Below are 18356 nucleotides of genomic sequence, written 5' to 3'. Positions count from 1 at the left end.
AACTAAAATAGCTAGCCAAAAGAGCTATGTCTGGGGGAGCAGAAAACATAGCTGGTTTGGCTAGATCACGTCGTCGTCCTCTTCCTCGTCGTAATCGTCGCCGTCGTAGTCTTTGTCGACCTCGTTGTTGTTGTTGTTGTTGTTGTTGTTGTTGTTGTTGTTGTTGTTGTCAGGATTAACATGGGCTTACACTTCAGGCACAGCCGGTTGCTAGGTTTTGATTTGCTGTATCACATTATTTTGTCTTTTGTTTGGTTTTAGCACAGTAACACGAACTCTCAATATTGTTTTGTTTGACAGGCTGTACATGTTTATGTGCCATATTATTCAATGTTTACATTTATTACAGTTAGCAAGTCAATGTTACACGATTATTAATACACTTATTTCATAAAATGAACAGTTCCGACTGGAATAACGTTTCGTGTGTGTGCCATACTAAAAGCAGTAATAGTCGTTTTAAATCATGGGTATATGTTTTGCGGGTATCGTGACATAAGACTATATGCTGAAATGTTTTCTTCATGAATAAAGTGTGCCTGTTTTACTGAAGCTGAGTTAACTCACTTATTTCAAAAAGTGATGTTTGTCTCTTTGAATACGGCATACGCGAGCGAGCGCACACACGACACACACACACACACACACACACACACACACACACACACACACAAACACACACACACACACGGCACACGACACACGACACACACACACACACACACACACACACAGACGCACACACACAGACGCACACACACAGACAGACACACAGACAGACACACAGACACACACACACACACACACACACACACACACACACACACACACACACTCACTCACTCACACACACATACAATACTTTAAACCGAAACAGTGCTCAAAATGTATTCATTATTTTCACGTAATAAAAAAGTAAATAAACCAAGAAATGTAATAAAGCTACCTATATATCATTCAACATATGTTGATAAATACAAAAGTAGCCTAAACAAAAAACTGTAAAATAAGGGAAAAAAATAATCGCTTCATTTCCTTTTAGGAAACAGCTTAGAATAATATTACGACTCTCGATGACACTCAAGGACCCTAGGCCCTGTTGGTTTCATTTGGTCCGATTTTTCGCTGGCCAGTTGTGAGTTTCGTCCAGTTGAGCAGATTTCTGACGAAGCAGCATATTTTTCAGGTCACGCGAACCAGGCGTGGTGGTGCCAGGAACAGCGGCTCGCTGCTTTCTTCCAGCTCTCATCTTTTCCACCCAACCTTGCTCGCCTGCTAAAACACACAATAAAATGAAATTAAGATAAATAATACTAAACTGTAATGAATAGAAATTAAATTCGATCAAATTGAATTGAATAAGTTTCAAAGAAATTTGAACATAATTTTAATGGAAGTGAAATGAAATGAATTGAAGTCAAGTGAAGAAGTGAAGTCAAGTTACATAGAGTGAAGTTAAGTTCCGTTAAGTCAACTTCAGTTCAGTTTAATTAAAGTCAAAAGGATATACAGTTTAAGTGACAAAACAACAGATTATTTCAAAAGGATGAACGTCCCTTTTATATAATTATACCGATGAAATATAAATTCTGATCACTCTTTTAGTTTAAGATATTCGACAATCCTCTGACACAGCTTTGCAAAGTCTTTAAACATAAGACTTTGGAGAAACATTGTAAATTGAAGCAACTTTCTGAGCTCGCAACACCTGCTGTGCAGAGAGAGAGAGAGATTCAGATTCAGATTCAGATTCAAAACTTTAATACAAAGGGATAAAGGTTTTAGGCAATGCCTAATCTTCCAACCTGTCCCTTTTAGACATACATGACATTATACATTACAATTATATATTTATATAACATGTATTGAACAGCCAAACGAATAACTAATTAACTAAGAATTTGTAATCAGGTTAAAAGTAACAAAACACTAGTTATAATAACGTGGTTCATTGATTATTAAAATGATGATTAAGATGTTATGCAGTAACAGTTATGATTTTAAAGCGTAGGGAGAGAATTATTTTTGACAAAGATATTTTCGAACATTTTTTTTAAAAGATGAAAGGGTTTGACATGTTTTACAGTACATTGGAAGTATATTCCACACAAGCGATCCCCAGTAGGATAAACTAGATTTATACAAATCAATGCGTGGGAGCGGTAGCGTATAATTCAAAAGCCTCGCTCTACCAGGAGGACGCTCAAACAGGTCTTGGATGTATGAAGGTGTTTCATGGTTGTACATTTTAAACATGAAAACACTAGCATTTAAAAAGAACTGCTGATGTAGCGGAAGAATGTTCAGTTGAGTGTATTTTTCTTGAGTAGTCATATTGGGATCTCGGTTTAATAACTTTACACCTCTCTTGTGAAGTGTGTTTATTTTCTTTATATGAACATCACTGGCATTGCACCAGACAGTAGATGCATAGCAAATGTGAGAGAGACAGTGTGCGTGGAAAAACATTTTGAGGGCATCCACAGAAACAACGCACCAGAGCTTGTTAAGTAAGAAAAGGTTCCTAGAAACTCGTTTATAAACTGTATCAATGTGAGAGCGCCAGTTAAGTTCATCATCAATTACAACTCCAAGCACACGGTGTTGATGGACTTGAGCAATGCTAACTGTACCATGCATAAGATCAAGGCTCAGAGGCTGTCGCTGGTGTTTTTGTCTTGTGGTTATTAACATGCTTTTTGTTTTCTTAGGATGCAGTGCCATTCTGTTACAATTACACCAATCATTAATATTTGCTATACTTTCTTGGAGTACTTTTCTTATGAGATTTATATCTGTATTACTGCTGTGAAGTGTTGAGTCATCCGCAAAAAGATCAAGTACAGCATTTTCTTGTTTGAGGTGTAATGGTAAATCATTAATGTATAGTCCAAACAGTAAGGGACCAAGGATAGAACCTTGTGGGACTCCACATTTTACAGTGCCTTGTGATGAATATGAACCGTTTAGGTAGACTGCTTGTTTCCTATCTGACAGATATGATGTAAAAAAGGACACAGATGAGCTATTTTGCAGGTAAATAAGTAATTTGTCTAACAAAATAGCGTGATCAACTAAGTCAAATGCTTTCCTGAGATCAAGGAATACCGCTCCAACCATTTCACGATTGTTTATTGCTTTTAGCCAGGTATCACAGAGCCGGGTAAGGGCAGTATGACATGAATGTTTAGGACGAAAACCTGATTGATAAGGATGAAAAATATTGTTTTCTTCAACATATTTAAGGAGATGGGTGTGTATATGCTTTTCCAGGGGTTTAGACAGTATAGAGAGAATAGATATCGGTCTGTAGTTGTCAAGGCTATCGGTGTCTTTTGACTTTGGTACTGGAATAACTTTAGCCGTTTTAAACACTGATGGGAAGACATTCTTCCTGATAGAGAGATTGTATACATGGGTTAAACTGTTTACAATATAAGGAAGTGACATTTTTACAATTTGTGAATTAAGATTGTTTGTGTCCATTGTTTTTTTGTTATTTAGTTTAGAAATTAGTGCACCAACTTCAACGACTGTGATTACAGGTATATCAAACGAGTCAGATGGCAAAAGTTTCTCATTACAAAATTGACTGAGTACTTCAGGCACCTTATAGCCAATCTGATCAGAACTGGCTGAGGAATCAAGAACATTGTCGGTCATAGATAGAAAGTAACTATTACAATCATCAGCAGTTATATTAGGATTAATACAGGATGGGGCTTTGCGTGATTTACTAGTCAGTTGATTCATTGCACGCCAAATTTGACATATGTCATTTTTATCTATTATAAGATTTTGAAAATATTTCTTTTTTGCAAGTTTCACCAATTCAGAAATTTTGTTTCGCATTTTTTTGTAAAGTTCAAACTGTTTAATTTTTTTTAGAAAATCTCGAACTAACATAGCATCTTTAATTTCACCTGTCATCCAGTTCGGTACAGTCGAAAATTTAACTCTTTTCCTGCGGATTGGAGCATGTCTGTCAACAACAGATAATAATGTTCTGACAAATAACAATGCAGCTTCTTCAGGATCAAAACAATTTGACACCAATTGGAAATTTGCCAAACTTAAGTCAAGTAAAAACGCAGACTTGTCAAATTTTTTAAAACATCTATACGTGATATAGGTATGACCTTTTGACATTACCTTTGGTCGTTTACACGACCAAGTGCACGTGATGGGTTTATGGTCACTCATGCAAATATTAGATGTTGAAGCATTTAGAACCATGCTATCATTGTTCGTGTATATATGATCCAGAAGAGTTGAAGACATGCTAGTTACTCTTGTGGGCTCTTTTATAAGTTGAGTAATACCTAGCGATTCAGTTTTGTCAAGCCATTGAGACTGGTTTACTAACATGTTAATATTAAAGTCTCCCAATAATAGCATATTACAATTGCACACGTTGACTTTGTCCATCATATCTATAAAGTCATCAAACCATTCATCCGTGCAGGCGGGATTTCTGTATAAGAATCCAACTAGAATAGGAGATGAATTGTTTGGCCTTACTTCTAGCCAAATACACTCTACACTCTGTGGTTCAAGGTCATGCCGGCGTTTTACAACATGAAAACAATCGTTGTGCACATACACACCGATTCCCGTGTGATTTGGATGAGCAGCATCACGTCTTATAAAAGAATAATTCTGAATCTCAACAGAATCATCATTATGCTTTAGGTTTGACAGTCTTGTCTCTGTTAACCCAAGTAGATGAAGCGATGGTGACGTATTGAGAAGTAAACTGACATCATGCAGCTTGTTCCCCAAGTGATATACGTTCACGTGTCCAATGTTTAATCCACTTTTTGAACGCATATTTATACAGAATGAACACAATTAACTTACAAGGTTATTTGAAAAGAGGCAGCTGACTCAGACTCAGGACTTCGGTTAAAACGAAACCGTTTATATCCTAACACAATAACTGATATTGCAAAAAGCGACACAGATGCACACCGCTGGGTTTAAATGGAAGATAGTGCTCTAGATAGTAGATCAAACATTAACTTTTTGTCGAGGGCACTCAGAGCCTCTGATCTCATGCTCTGTTGATGCAGAGACATATGTTCAGGTCTATACAATTCTGGCAGCTGTTGACGTGGCATATTAGGGAAATGGAAGAGAGGAGGTTTTTGTTCCTGTGAGTGCCATCCGAGGTGCTGATCCAGGTTTCTTGCACTGATCCGAGGGTGGGGCTCAGCAAATACATGTACACCCGGTTGTTGGCTGACTCCCGGAGCAGTTGACAATGCCATTAAAGGTTGAGGAACTTGACCTGGAGGCTGTTGGTGTTGTGGCGGGCCTGAAGTTTTGGGTCCGTAGTGACGTCCAACGAATGATGCAGTCGCTTGCCTTTGAGGACGTGGTTGGGTCTTATCACACCATGATGATATATCATCGTTTCCTCGTTTTTCTGATCGTCCAACATCATTATGATATTGTCTTGATGTTGTTGAATGTTTGTTTTCAGGGATGTTGCCAGAGAAACTACGCTTGATGTTGATAGCTAAGGCACTTGTCCCTCTGTTGTTGGGGTGTAGAGCATCCCTCATCCATCTTGTTTTGATGTCCCCTCTTATGGTGAAAAAGCTGACGTCATTGTTGACAAGATCAATGTGCTGTTGATGACAGAGCTGCATTAAGTTGTCGTTTGATTCATTTATACATGCTGTGATATGTTCATGTTGATCTCGGTGGGGCAATATTGAAGACATGATTAATCTTGCTTTTGGAAAACAGCGCCGAGTGTGTGCAATGATCGAGCGCCATGCTCCTTTTCCAAGGACGCCACCACGCTTGCAGTCGTTGATCCCTACATGCAGGACAACTGTGGTGACGTTGGGATGTATTGCTGTTCCTTTTAGAAGCCCAATAAGTTGTTCTCTGTCAAGGCCAGAAAGAGACAATACTTGTGATCTTTCATTGTCAATGTTCATCTTTGCCTGATGGAGGCCTGACACAACTGAGTCACCAATGATGAGGGTGGAAGTGTCAGAATCTATTGATGACAGCTCAGGCCACTCACCGTCAGATTGTTGTTCATCACATGCAGACATAGAAATCACAGCTGCACTTTCGTTTGACAGGTTAGAAGAGCAACTAGGGGACTGGAGATGTTCCGATGAGACGGGAGAGGGGGTTGGAGGCTGCTTATTTGAAGCAGTCACAGAAGACTTGACTTTGGTATTTTTGGTAGCAGAAAGCTGAGGGTTTTTTAAGTCAAGAATTTTATTATGCAATGCTTGATTCTTTCTATTCATTGATTCTAGTTCCTGTTTTATTCTCATGTTTTCTCCCTTTAATTCTTCTATTTCTGTACTGTAGTATTGCCTTTCGGCTTTTGCTTTTCTGTCTGATCTCGTTTGTGAGTCAAGCAAATCACTTTGGAGCTGAAGCACCAGATCATAAAGCTCTTCGTTCGAAGGCACGAAGATGCTGGTTTCAGAAACAAGAGGAGTTTTACTTGTATTGGTTTCTTTGTTGCTGTCGTCAATGATCTCATTACAATTAGAAGCAGATTCATTGTCAATAGCTGTTATTTCTGGCACATTGTATGTGTTTACATTGCAACTACCAGAAGTGTCTTCAACAGAAGTGTCGTTGATGTTGATGTCAGTGAGAGCATTTTGGTAAGATATTATTTCTTCCTCGTTGTTTTGGTTGAGGATTTTATCCAGTAGAATGTATGAGTTGCACAAGTTTTCTTCTTTATCAGAAACTGGAGGTGAGATGAGGCTTGTCATTTTCCAGACTTTTGTCAGATCATTGTCTGTAGCAGGTTTTGAGGTGTCAGCAAGTACATGTACAATTGTCTGTAATCTTTCAAAATCCTCTGCAATCCATTGACGGCAATTTGCAAAAATGTAGCAGTTTTCCTATTGCATTGAATGTTTGTTTATTTACCCGGCGGAAAACCGTGGAAGTTGTAGACAATAACCAAGACCTGAGTCTTCTAGAGAGAGAGAGAGAGAGAGAGAGAGAGAGAGAGAGAGAGAGAGAGAGAGAGAGAGAGAGAGAGAGAGAGATAGAGAGAGAGCGAGTGAGAGAGAGAGAAAGAGAGAGAGAGAGAGAGAGAGAAAGAAGAGAGAGAGAGAAAGAGAGAGAGCGAGAGAGAAAAAGAGAGAGAGCGAGAGAGAGAGAGTCAGACGGACAGACAGACAGAGACAGACAGACAGATAAAGAGACAGTGACAGACAGATCTAGAGAAAGTGACAGAGAGACAGAGAAAGACATACAGACGCAGACAGAGAGCCATACAGACATACTACTAACTAGTTTTATAATCTGGCGGCGAGCTTGGACGAACATCGGCAATGAGCAGAAAGAAGCAAACCGCAAAGATAAGGACATGGTTGGTATTCCTTCTCATCTTGGACAACTTCTGAAAAGAAAAGAATAAACTATTGTATAAATCTGAAGAAAGAAAGATGATTCAAAGATAGTTACTCCAGTGCCTCTTTTTATATTTAGTCAAGTTTTGACTAAATATTTTAACATCGAGGGGGAATCGAAACGAGGGTCGTGGTGTATGTGCGTGTGTCTGTGTGTCTGTGTGTCTGTGTGTGTGTGTAGAGCGATTCAGACTAAACTACTGGACCGATCTTTATGAAATTTGACATGAGAGTTCCTGGGTATTAAATCCCCGAACGTTTTTTTCATTTTTTTGATAAATGTCTTTGATGACGTCATATCCGGCTTTTCGTGAAAGTTGAGGCGGCACTGTCACGCCCTCATTTTTCAACCAAATTGGTTGAAATTTTGGTCAAGTAATCTTCGACGAAGCCCGGAATTCGGTATTGCATTTCAGCTTGGTGGCTTAAAAATTAATCAATGACTTTGGTCATTAACAATCTGAAAATTGTAAAAAAAAATAAAAATTTATAAAACGATCCAAATTTACGTTTATCTTATTCTCCATTATTTGCTGATTCCAAAAACATATAAATATGTTATATTCGGATTAAAAACAAGCTCTGAAAATTAAATATATAAAAATTATTATCAAATTTTTTTTTCGAAATCAATTTAAAAACACTTTCATCTTATTCCTTGTTGGTTCCTGATTCCAAAAACATATAGATATGATATGTTTGGATTAAAAACACGCTCAGAAAGTTAAAACGAAGAGAGGTACAGAAAAGCGTGCTATCCTTCTCAGCGCAACGAATATCCCGCTCTTCTTGTCAATTCCACGGGCACTGCCTTTGCCACGGGCGGTGGAGTGACGATGCTACGAGTATACGGTCTTGCTGCGTTGCGTTGCGTTCAGTTTCATTCTGTGAGTTCGACAGCTACTTGACTAAATATTGTATTTTCGCCTTACGCGACTTGTTTATATTTAGTCAAGTTTTGACTAAATATTTTAACATCGAGGGGGAATCGAAACGAGGGTCGTGGTGTATGTGCGTGTGTCTGTGTGTCTGTGTGTCTGTGTGTGTGTGTAGAGCGATTCAGACTAAACTACTGGACCGATCTTTATGAAATTTGACATGAGAGTTCCTGGGTATGAAATCCCCGAACGTTTTTTTTCATTTTTTTGATAAATGTCTTTGATGACGTCATATCCGGCTTTTCGTGAAAGTTGAGGCGGCACTGTCACGCCCTCATTTTTCAACCAAATTGGTTGAAATTTTGGTCAAGTAATCTCCGACGAAGCCCGGACTTCGGTATTGCATTTCAGCTTGGTGGCTTAAAAATTAATTAATGACTTTGGTCATTAAAAATCTGAAAATTGTAAAAAAAAATAAAAATGTATAAAACGATCCAAATTTACGTTTATCTTATTCTCCATCATTTGCTGATTCCAAAAACATATAAATATGTTATATTCGGATTAAAAACAAGCTCTGAAAATTAAATATATAAAAATTATTATCAAAATTAAATTGTCCAAATCAATTTAAAAACACTTTCATCTTATTCCTTGTCGGTTCCTGATTCCAAAAACATATAGATATGATATGTTTGGATTAAAAACACGCTCAGAAAGTTAAAACAAAGAGAGGTACAGAAACACATGCTATCCTTCTTAGCGCAACTACTACCCCGCTCTTCTTGTCAATTTCACTGCCTTTGCCATGAGCGGTGGACTGACGATGCTACGAGTATACGGTCTTGCTGAAAAATGGCATTGCGTTCGGTTTCATTCTGTGAGTTCGACAGCTACTTGACTAAATATTGTATTTTCGCCTTACGCGACTTGTTTAGTTTTTGTCTCTTTCACTCTTTCACCTTGAAATAATAATAAATACAATATGGCTCACTCGATGACTCCATAATTCACTCTCACACTTACCAACGCAATCAATCAATCAATCAATCAATCAATCATTCAATCAATCATTCAATCAATCAATCAATCAAACACACATTCATTCAACCAATCAATCAATCATCAGTTAAAATGCTACAATTTGATCAATTAGAATTATAATAAAAACATATCTTTCTCATACGTACCAATTCTCTTGGAAACTCCTAAACTGAATGCAAGGCGAATCCGTTTTTGTTCCTTTCTCGCAGGCTATTCAGAAATAACTGCAGCCGGATGGCGACACATGTTCTTTCGGCAATGTAATCTCTTTCTTCAGAAATACATTAGTCCATTCTGATTACAAAGAATTCTATTCAGTGTCTTATTTTTGTTCTGTGTGTGTGTGTGTGTGTGTGTGTGTGTGTGTGTGTGTGTGTGTGTGTGTGTCTGTGTGTGTCTGTGTGTGTCTGTGTGCATGTGTGTGTGTGTATGTGTGTGTGTGCGTGTGTGTGTGCGTGCGTGCGTGTGTGTGTGTGTGCATGTGTGTGTGTGTGTGTGTGTTTGTGTGTGTGTGTGTGTGTATGTGTGTGTGTGAGTGTGTGTGTGTGTGTGTGTGTGTGTGTGTGTGTGTGTGTGTGTGTGTGTGCGCGTGTTTGTTTGTGTGAGCTTGTTTGCACACGTGTATGCACCAAATCGTGAACGCCGTTTGAAACAAGGAAATATATTAATTGTTATGTAAACTTAAAACTGCCTAACTTAAACAAGAAAAGAGACTTATTGTTTCATCGAAGTGTCTCATCCCTCTCGAGAACCTCAACAGTTGCTTTCAGATTCTTTTGTGTATTGTTTACGTCTAAATGAGTTTATTGTTTTTGCTTTTCCGAAAAATGCATTGGATTGCTTTTTAATTTTCTAATAATTTCTGGCTTCATCTTATAAATGTCTTCCTTGTTTAATTTCAGAAGACTTGCTCGCTTTCACTGCTCATCGGTACATTCGAAAGGATCAAATACAGTTATATATGTACAGATCTTAAACTATTTTCACTTTACTCGTCCTGAAATATGTCTTAAAACATCTTACTCTTAGCCGATGTAGTAAACAAAAATTACCCCGCAAAACATATGAGGCTAATCCAGCTATGAAAACCTGTATCTCAAAATCTATACAGTCTTTTGTTTGTTTGTTTGCTTAACGCCCAGCCGACAACGAAGGGCCATATCAGGCGGTGCTGCTTTGACATATAACGTGCGCCACACACAAGACAGAAGTCGCAGCACAGGCTTCATGTCTCACCCAGTCACATTATTCTGACACCGGACCAACCAGTCCTTGCACTAACCCCATAATGCCAGACGCCAGGCGGAGCAGCCACTAGATTGCCAATTTTAAAGTCTTAGGTATGACCCGGCCGGGATTCGAACCCACGACCTCCCGATCACGGGGCGGACGCCTTACCATTAGGCCAACCGTGCCGGTATCTATACAGTCATATATATCATAAAACAGTTGAAAAAAAGCAAACATTATCTTCAAAAAATCGACGGATACACGAGTCTACATGTACATGTTCAACTACAAAAACATACTTAAATGCTTCCTCGTGGAAAACCTTTGTTTCACGCTATGTGAGAGTCAGATAGTTAACTTACATATCACACTCTCTCCATTTCCAATAGTCGTTGGTTTTAACATTGTTTTATTCCATTATCCAATAGCACAACACGCCCTTAACATTAAGAAACCATCGGCTAGCTAGCTACAAGCTTTCATAATTATTGATTTTTAAGAGACATTATATACAACTTATGATTTGCGGCGAGACGTATTCTTAAAAAAGTACACATTTTCAAGTTTGTCACCAGACATATCTACATTTGGAAAAATACTCGAGAACATTTCATAACAAACGCAGTAACTTATCCGGGTTGGAACTAACACATTCCGTTTTGCGGGTTTAAATTGAATTTGTGAGTACAACTTTAAACACAACAATGTTCATCTCTTTTGATAGTCTCAAACAGCTTATTCAGACAAGGAAAAAGGCCGCATCAGAAAACAGCACCCTTTAAAGGTGGTCGTCTACATTTGTGCTTTTTTTCAATAATCTTATGGTTAGATTTCGCTAAAAAGTTATGTCAGATGATGAATGAACCATGGGGAAAAAAGTTATTGAAAAAAAAATATATGTAAAACAAGATTTTATTTTTGGGTAGCGTGACTCACGCTTCCAATATTTTGTTTTCTGTTAGCTGAGAACATGTGCTTTGCCTAAAAATACTGACCAATCAAATTCATGTCACTATGCTTATAGCCACGCCCAAAAAAGTGCAGCAACAGTTTGACACTGGAGCGCTGTCCACGCTTTTTTTTAAACGCACGAAATGCACGGGATTTGAGAGGAGTTTTGCGCTTGGCATTTTCCAAATAAGGATATCCTACTATGAGTACTACGCTGGAATACTACAATGAATTTTCAAACGGCTACGCTGGCTTCGTCTTTCCTGATCGAAAGGGGGTGTATTGTTGATATTTGTAGATAATAGACTCTGCATTTTAATGGTCAATTGGCTATTTCGGTATAAAAATGTAGACAAGGACCTTTAAGATACGAGTATTACTGGTTGTCCTTTCCTAACAAGTGCCACCGTAGGAGTGATAGAGGCGACTCAGAATCGGCTGGTCAAAAGTGTGTCCTTTCATCGCCAGTGTCACTCTTGGTGTGTCTGTTTACAGGGCTGGATCTGAGATAGGGGGTGGGTGGGTGGGGGCGGTCGTCCGGGGTTCCGGAAGCGACCCCTACCGGGAAAGTTACCTCTCTCAAGGAAAGACTTAAAATAACCCCTTACAAATTGTATATATTTCAACAGTAAAGTGTATATATTGCCCCTGCACCCATTGGAAGCTCTTCCCGCTCATACACTAAGTCAAACCCTGGGGTGTTTCACGTGCGGTCCAACGACACCGCGCGCATGGTCTCAGAAAACAGCACCGTTGCGTTGGAGTCAGGCTTCTGGTTGCTATCACTCGTAAAGGTCTCCAGCTCCAAGGTGTGTTGAGCCAGAGCGTCCTCTCGATCTTCGTTGACACTGTAAGCCACGTTGTGGAATTCGTCCACAGCGGCGACACGGTTTTTCTCCTCGTCCGCAGTTTGCAGAGAGTATTGCAATCTGTGAGGACATGGGAAGATTAATTTGATTCACATAGAAAGGTTGGAGAAATCTGTCCTGCGGGTAATTATGTTAGGTAAAAATGAGACGAACTTAGACACAGTAACAGAGGCAAAGAGACAGAGTGACAGAGAGAATGACAGAGAGACAGAGACAGAGGAACAGACAGAGACAGAGAAGGACCCACTTGTCCCAGAAAAGATGGTCCGAGGCCTGAATGTATAGGTGAAGGTTTTACAGCAGCGACGCACATAGAGACAGAGTGATAGAGACAGAGTGACAGCGACAGAGGCAGAGAGAAGGACCCACCTGTCCCCGAAAAAAAGGGTCCGAGGCCTGAATGTAGATGAAGGTTTAACAGCAGCGACGCACATAGAGACAGAGTGATAGAGACAGAGTGACAGAGACAGACACAAAGAGAAGGACCCACCTGTCCCAGAAGAGAGGGTCCGATGCCTGAATGTGGGTGAAGGTTTTACAACAGCGACGCAGCACGGGCGCCATCTCGGACTCTGGCACTTCTTCCAGTCGCACCACCAGCAGGTGACGTCTCCGCTCTTCCAACGATTGGCGGTACGCCTGCTGCAGTTCCTCCATCGCCCAGCTGCTCCTGCAAGAAAGCAGAGAGAGGAAGATCGCGTGATGTGAAGGCCATGGGGAAGTAAGGGATAGGGCTTTATGCTCAGATATACTTAATAATGTTTAAAGAAACACACAATTTGATCAGTCGTAAAGAGAAAACAAAGAAACAAACAACAAACAAAACGACGAACCAAAAAAAGATAACAGAGTTTAAAACAAAGTGATCACGTGCTCCCAATGTTTGAACAAGTATTGCCCCCCCCCCCCTCTCCCTCTCTCCCTTTCCTTTATATCAAAACGTACGATTGACAATTTAGCCAGATGCAGTCTTCATGCAAATCTTCGAAACACTTGCAGCTTGTGACTGGACATGAACGTGCTCCTGTAAAGTGACTGTACTTTTATTTCTGCTTGAATTGAGACTCAACTTTTGTTTCCACTCTTAACATTTTGTTCAAACAAATCCTGAGGTTTTTTAAGGACAATACAATCTTGAAGCCAGAGTCTTAAGTCAATTACAAAGAAAAGCATAATTATCCACTTACTTGACGAAGCTCTTGGACAGGACGATGATGGTGTGCCTGCTGGCGGCGATGCTGTCGATGATGTTGTCGATGATGGGTTTGCCCACGACGAAGTCTCGCTGGTGGATGCACAGCTTGACGGGCCCGCAGCCCCGCGCGTTGCTGGGTTCCTCCAGTCTCTTGAGCAGGGAGCCCAGAACCCAGTCGCTGTCCTGGTGGGCGTAGGCCACGAAGGCGTCGAAGACCTTCTCCGAGAAACCCTTGAGAGGTTTTCGTGCTCCACATGGCAGAAGGACGTGGACTCGTGTAAACAGGAGCATGCGAATCTGATTGGAAAGAAACAATAGCAGAAACATACACACGCACGCACGCACGCGGTTTACGTCATTGTGCACATGTATGTATTTTTACACCCCCGGTATAGGGGTGTGTATAGGTTTCACTCGATGTGTTTGTTTGTGTGTTTGTTTGTGTTCGCATATAGATCTCAAGAATGAACGGACCGATCGTCACCAAACTTGGTGAACAGGTTCTATACATTCCTGAGACGGTCCTTACAAAAATTGGGACCAGTCAAACACACGGTTAGGGAGTTATTGGTGGATTAAAATTATACAACGACTTATAGAGGCACACCCCCGTTGGTCAAAGGGAAATAACCATTCTCACTGCCACCAACTGAGAAGGTTATTTCCCTTTATAGGGGGTGTTTTTCCTATCGGAGGAATTTCTTGTTTTTAATATTTATTTAGAATATCTCTTTGGCTTTTAACGTGCACAAAATCATTAGATAAATCAGTATCCTTCCATCATCATGTTTCTCTACCATAGTTTTGTATTCGTTTATTTCAGTTATGTGTGTGAGTGTGTATGCTTTATTTTTGTGTGTGAACATGTTTATATGTTCTGATGTTTCACTCTAAATCACCTAAATCTGACGAGAAAGCGCAAATTAAGGGTGACTTTTATTATTAACCGAACGACTTTCCACTCCATTATCCAATCTGTGATCAAAACTTAAGAAACAAACAACGCAGACAAATTCCAGATACTACTTAGTGCAAGAGTAATTCTTCTTCTTCTTCTTCTGCGTTCGTGGGCTGAATCTCCCACGTACAGTCGTGTTTTTGCACAAGTGGAATTTTTCATGAATGACCGTTTTTACCCCACCCTTTAGGCAGCCATACGCCGCTTTCAGAGGAAGCATGCTAGGTATTTTTGTGTTTCTATAACCCACCGAACTCTGACATGGATTACAGGATCTTTTCCGTGCGCACTTGGTCTTGTGCTTGCGTGTACACACGAAGGAGGATAAGCCACTAGCAGGTCTGCACATAAGTTGACCTGGGAGATCGGACAAATCTCCACACTAAACCCACCAGGCGGCGGCGGCCGGGATTCGAACACTCGACCTTCCGATTAAGAGGCCGACGTCTTACCACCCCGCCACAGCGCCCGTCCAAGAATAATTAATTTCTTATTAATTAAAACAGCACAAGGTCTATCTGGGTAAGCAATGGTAGTCTGTGCCATTGACTTTGGTTCGGTTCCAAACCTCTTATCACTCACCTCTTTGCGATATTTGACGGCCAGAAATAACATTATCAGCAGTCCAAGCAACACAAGAACCTGCACGACTGTTATCTGCACGTAGGGTCCACTTTTCTCCACAAGGCAGCTCAAGTCCTCAGCACTCAGCGAGTCAATGACACGCCCAGAAAGCTTTGGGGGCGTGGCGCACCTCATGACTGACAGGTGATGTCTGTAGGTCTGCATGGGTTGCTCCGCCCACTTGGAGTCGTCCTGAAGCTGAGTCACCAGGTCCTTGAGATCCAGCATGTCACAGCTGCAGTCGATGGGGTTGTTGCGAATGTCCACCACGAAGTCCCGTACCCAAGACCAGGCTTCAAACATCTGGAAGGAGATCTTGGCGATGCGATTGAACTGGAGGTTGAGCGTTGTCGTGAGATTCTCTGTGGGGTTACCGTAGTCTTGGATGTTCCCGACCTCCTTGATTCCGTTGTGAGAGAGGTCCATCAGTTCCATCGGGGATTGGTCAAAGAAGACTCTCCACTCTCTTAGTTCCTTCGAAACTTCCCCTAAGCCTGTGTAGCTGTAGTTGAGGACTCTCAGCGCAGGAAACGTGTTCCCGTCTACCATATTCTGGAAATGGTTTCTGGCTAAAGGAACAGACGCGCTTTCATCCTGTATCTGGAAAACGTTAAAAAAAAAGAATCCTGTAAAATATGTGTACAAACCAAGAGATAAAGACATTTAATCCTCAAAAAATGTGTGGATAGTCATTGTCTATTCCGATCTAAACCCGATCCAATCATCTGCAAATCTATTTTTCCGCGCGCGCGCGTGTGTGTATGTGTGTGTGTGTGTGTTTAAGTGTGTGTGTGTGTGTGTGTGTAAGTGTCTCTGTGTGTGTGTGTGTAAGTGTGTCTGTGTATGTGTGTAAGTGTGTGTGTGTGTGTGTGTGTAAGTGTGTGTGTGTAAGTGTGTGTGTGTGTGTGTGTGTGTGTGTGTGTGTGTGTGTGTGTATACATGTGTGTGAATAGATTTGTGTGTGTGTCTGTTTATCTATCTGTCTGAGTATGTTTGTCCGCGACAAAATATCTCTGCGTGTGCGGCTTACCTCAAGACGTTTGTGTCGACAGCCCGACGGCATTTCCTTGATCTCAATACTACTTTTCCTGGCGTCTTCGCTTGGATCCGAAGTGGCCGAGTCTCCGCCCAGCGTAACATCTGTGATGTTGTGGTAGCGATAGACCGCAAGGGTGTCGACCTGCCCGCATTGATAGCGCAGTGTGACGCTTTCTGAATTGTCAATCACTCGGTCAAACTCTTTGGGATCGTTGAACCAAATGCTGTCACGCATGTCCAGTACTCGCAGTGAGTCTTCGATCTGTTCCGCAGTGGTGTTGAAGTCGGCGTACTTGTCCAGGAGTTGACAGCTGGCTACTTTCAGCTTGACCAGTCCAGGGGCTCTGTAGGGCCAGGGCAGGCTGACCTTTCCTTCCGTGTCACACTGAAGGTTCACAGCCACCTGAGCAAAAAACATTAAGGACGATAACCACCTGAATATGATGCAACATAAAATATGTCCTTTTGGTTGAAAAATCATCATCTGGCTTTGCAGAAATTAACCTTTTATATCGCAAGAAGGCTTATACTGAAACGAACGAATACGGCTCTTTCAACAGCTGACAGATTTATGATCACATAGAAAGATCATCTCACTTACTCCTGTGACCATTTGAATGAAATAAGGGCGAAAGGAAGCACCTTTGCATTGGGGCAATATTCCGGTCAACAGAACCTCGGTGACTACCATAGCAGGACAGTCTATCGATTCTCACCTCCAGTCCAGTAGACTGCACCAAGTTTCCAAGAGCTAGCCTCAGATCCGCCAATCGCCATAGAGCTCCTGGGGTCACGTGGCAGTTGAGAGTGGCGTTGACGTCAGCGTCGACGTCATAGTCTACGTCACAGATTTTATTCCACTTTGAAGGTAAGCAAGTCCACAGATTAAGGACAGTTGTAGAATTTGGATGTAAAAAGGACGTTGTCATTGTGTTTGCAAACACCGGCATAGACACAGATAAACAACCTTGGAGAAGAAAAATCAGTACACTGACTAATGACACATCCATCGCTTATTTCTAAATTCAGAAACAGGAATACTATGCAGCATATGTATGTGTCCTTCAATTCCTTATATCCTGTTATAAGGCGTATTTTCTCATCATTTAATGAGTTTATATCGTCTGCTTGAGAGCCCTAAGTGACTTTTTCACTCAATAAGTTTGATATTTCATCACGTATCATTATGGTAAGTCGTCAGCTTGGTAGCCTTAAGTTACACAATGAAACCAGTGACATGGGACTTTTTACAGTTTTTTTGAGGAAGTAACTTCAAGGAAAATGTTCCTTAAAAGTTCACGCCGTGGTCATTTTTGGGTGACTTATTTAATGCACGGCAAGTTTTAGTCAACAATGTCCTTTCTACTTCGCAAGTGTGTGGATATTATGCGTGAGTATGTGGGTACGTGCGCATTATGCGTACGTGTGTCGTTTTCGATATCTTGTGTTTGACATATTGCCTGTTTCAGAATTCGTTTCTACTTTTAAAGTGTGTGGGTTCGTGCGTGACAATGCGTTGGAGTGAGGGGGTGTTTGTGTGTCCACAAAAGTGTGCCTTTTGTTCGTCAAGAATGTGCGAGTACGTACGTGTGTGTGTGTGTGTGTGTGTGTGTGTGAGAGAGTTAGTGTGTGTTTGTGTGTGTGTGTATGTTAGTGTGTGTGTGTTAGTGTGTGTGTGTGTATCTGTGTGTTTGTGTGTGTGTGTGTGTTTGTGTGTGTGTGTGTGTGTGTGTGTGTTTGTGTGTGTGTGTGTGCGTGTGTGTGTGTGTGTGTGTGTGTGTGTGTGTGAGTGTGTGTGTGTGTGTGTGTGTGTGTTTCGTGTGAATTTGAGTTATATTAGGCGTTGTACACTTTTTCATGATGACCTCTTCACTGGTTCACATCAATCGCCCATGGAATCCTAATAATTATGGACCAGCTGCCATTGTTTTCTTTTATTCTTTGCTAAAAATCTAACAAAGTAAATTCATTATTATTACTTCTAACGGTTAACTGAGCAGAGAGCGCTAACAAAGCACAAACGAAAACTTCTTTGCGAGATAAAATCTTGGTATCAGCATGAAACAAAAAGTGTTCCATATTCGTGGCCCTTCCCCTACTACACTAGCACACTACCACGGTTTTAATTTTACGGTATGAGGCGTTATCGGCGATCTTGTATGC

The 18356-nt window shown here is 40.8% G+C and overlaps 1 protein-coding gene and 2 long non-coding RNA genes across 3 annotated transcripts in view; 1 reads left to right on the top strand and 2 right to left on the bottom strand.

Annotated features, from left to right (window-relative positions):
• Nucleotides 1-874: 874 nt before the first annotated feature.
• On the bottom strand, nucleotides 875-9626 carry LOC138963970 (uncharacterized). Its single transcript, XR_011454977.1, has 3 exons — nucleotides 9475-9626; nucleotides 7288-7396; nucleotides 875-1275 (listed from the first exon to the last, which is right to left on the bottom strand). It is a non-coding gene; the product is annotated as an uncharacterized lncRNA (long non-coding RNA).
• A 2516-nt stretch (nucleotides 9627-12142) lies between these two features.
• On the bottom strand, nucleotides 12143-17122 carry LOC138967439 (toll-like receptor Tollo). Its single transcript, XM_070340023.1, has 6 exons — nucleotides 16910-17122; nucleotides 16186-16596; nucleotides 15114-15755; nucleotides 13566-13870; nucleotides 12869-13048; nucleotides 12143-12438 (listed from the first exon to the last, which is right to left on the bottom strand). Exons 1-6 carry the CDS (start codon nucleotides 17120-17122, stop codon nucleotides 12213-12215), a joined length of 1977 nt encoding a protein of 658 aa, XP_070196124.1. The 3' UTR covers nucleotides 12143-12212.
• A 1156-nt stretch (nucleotides 17123-18278) lies between these two features.
• The window catches only part of LOC138963963 (uncharacterized), a 3137-nt gene continuing 3059 nt past the window's right edge, over nucleotides 18279-18356 (top strand). Inside the window, exon 1 of the long non-coding RNA XR_011454972.1 lies at nucleotides 18279-18356. This exon is cut by the window's right edge and continues 107 nt beyond it. This is a non-coding gene — a long non-coding RNA (uncharacterized lncRNA).

Source organism: Littorina saxatilis, linkage group LG1, assembly GCF_037325665.1.
Source record: "Littorina saxatilis isolate snail1 linkage group LG1, US_GU_Lsax_2.0, whole genome shotgun sequence".
NCBI classification, from domain to species: Eukaryota; Metazoa; Mollusca; class Gastropoda; order Littorinimorpha; family Littorinidae; genus Littorina; species Littorina saxatilis.
Note: the sequence above shows the minus strand (reverse complement) of the source record. Positions and strands in the feature narration are given on the sequence as shown.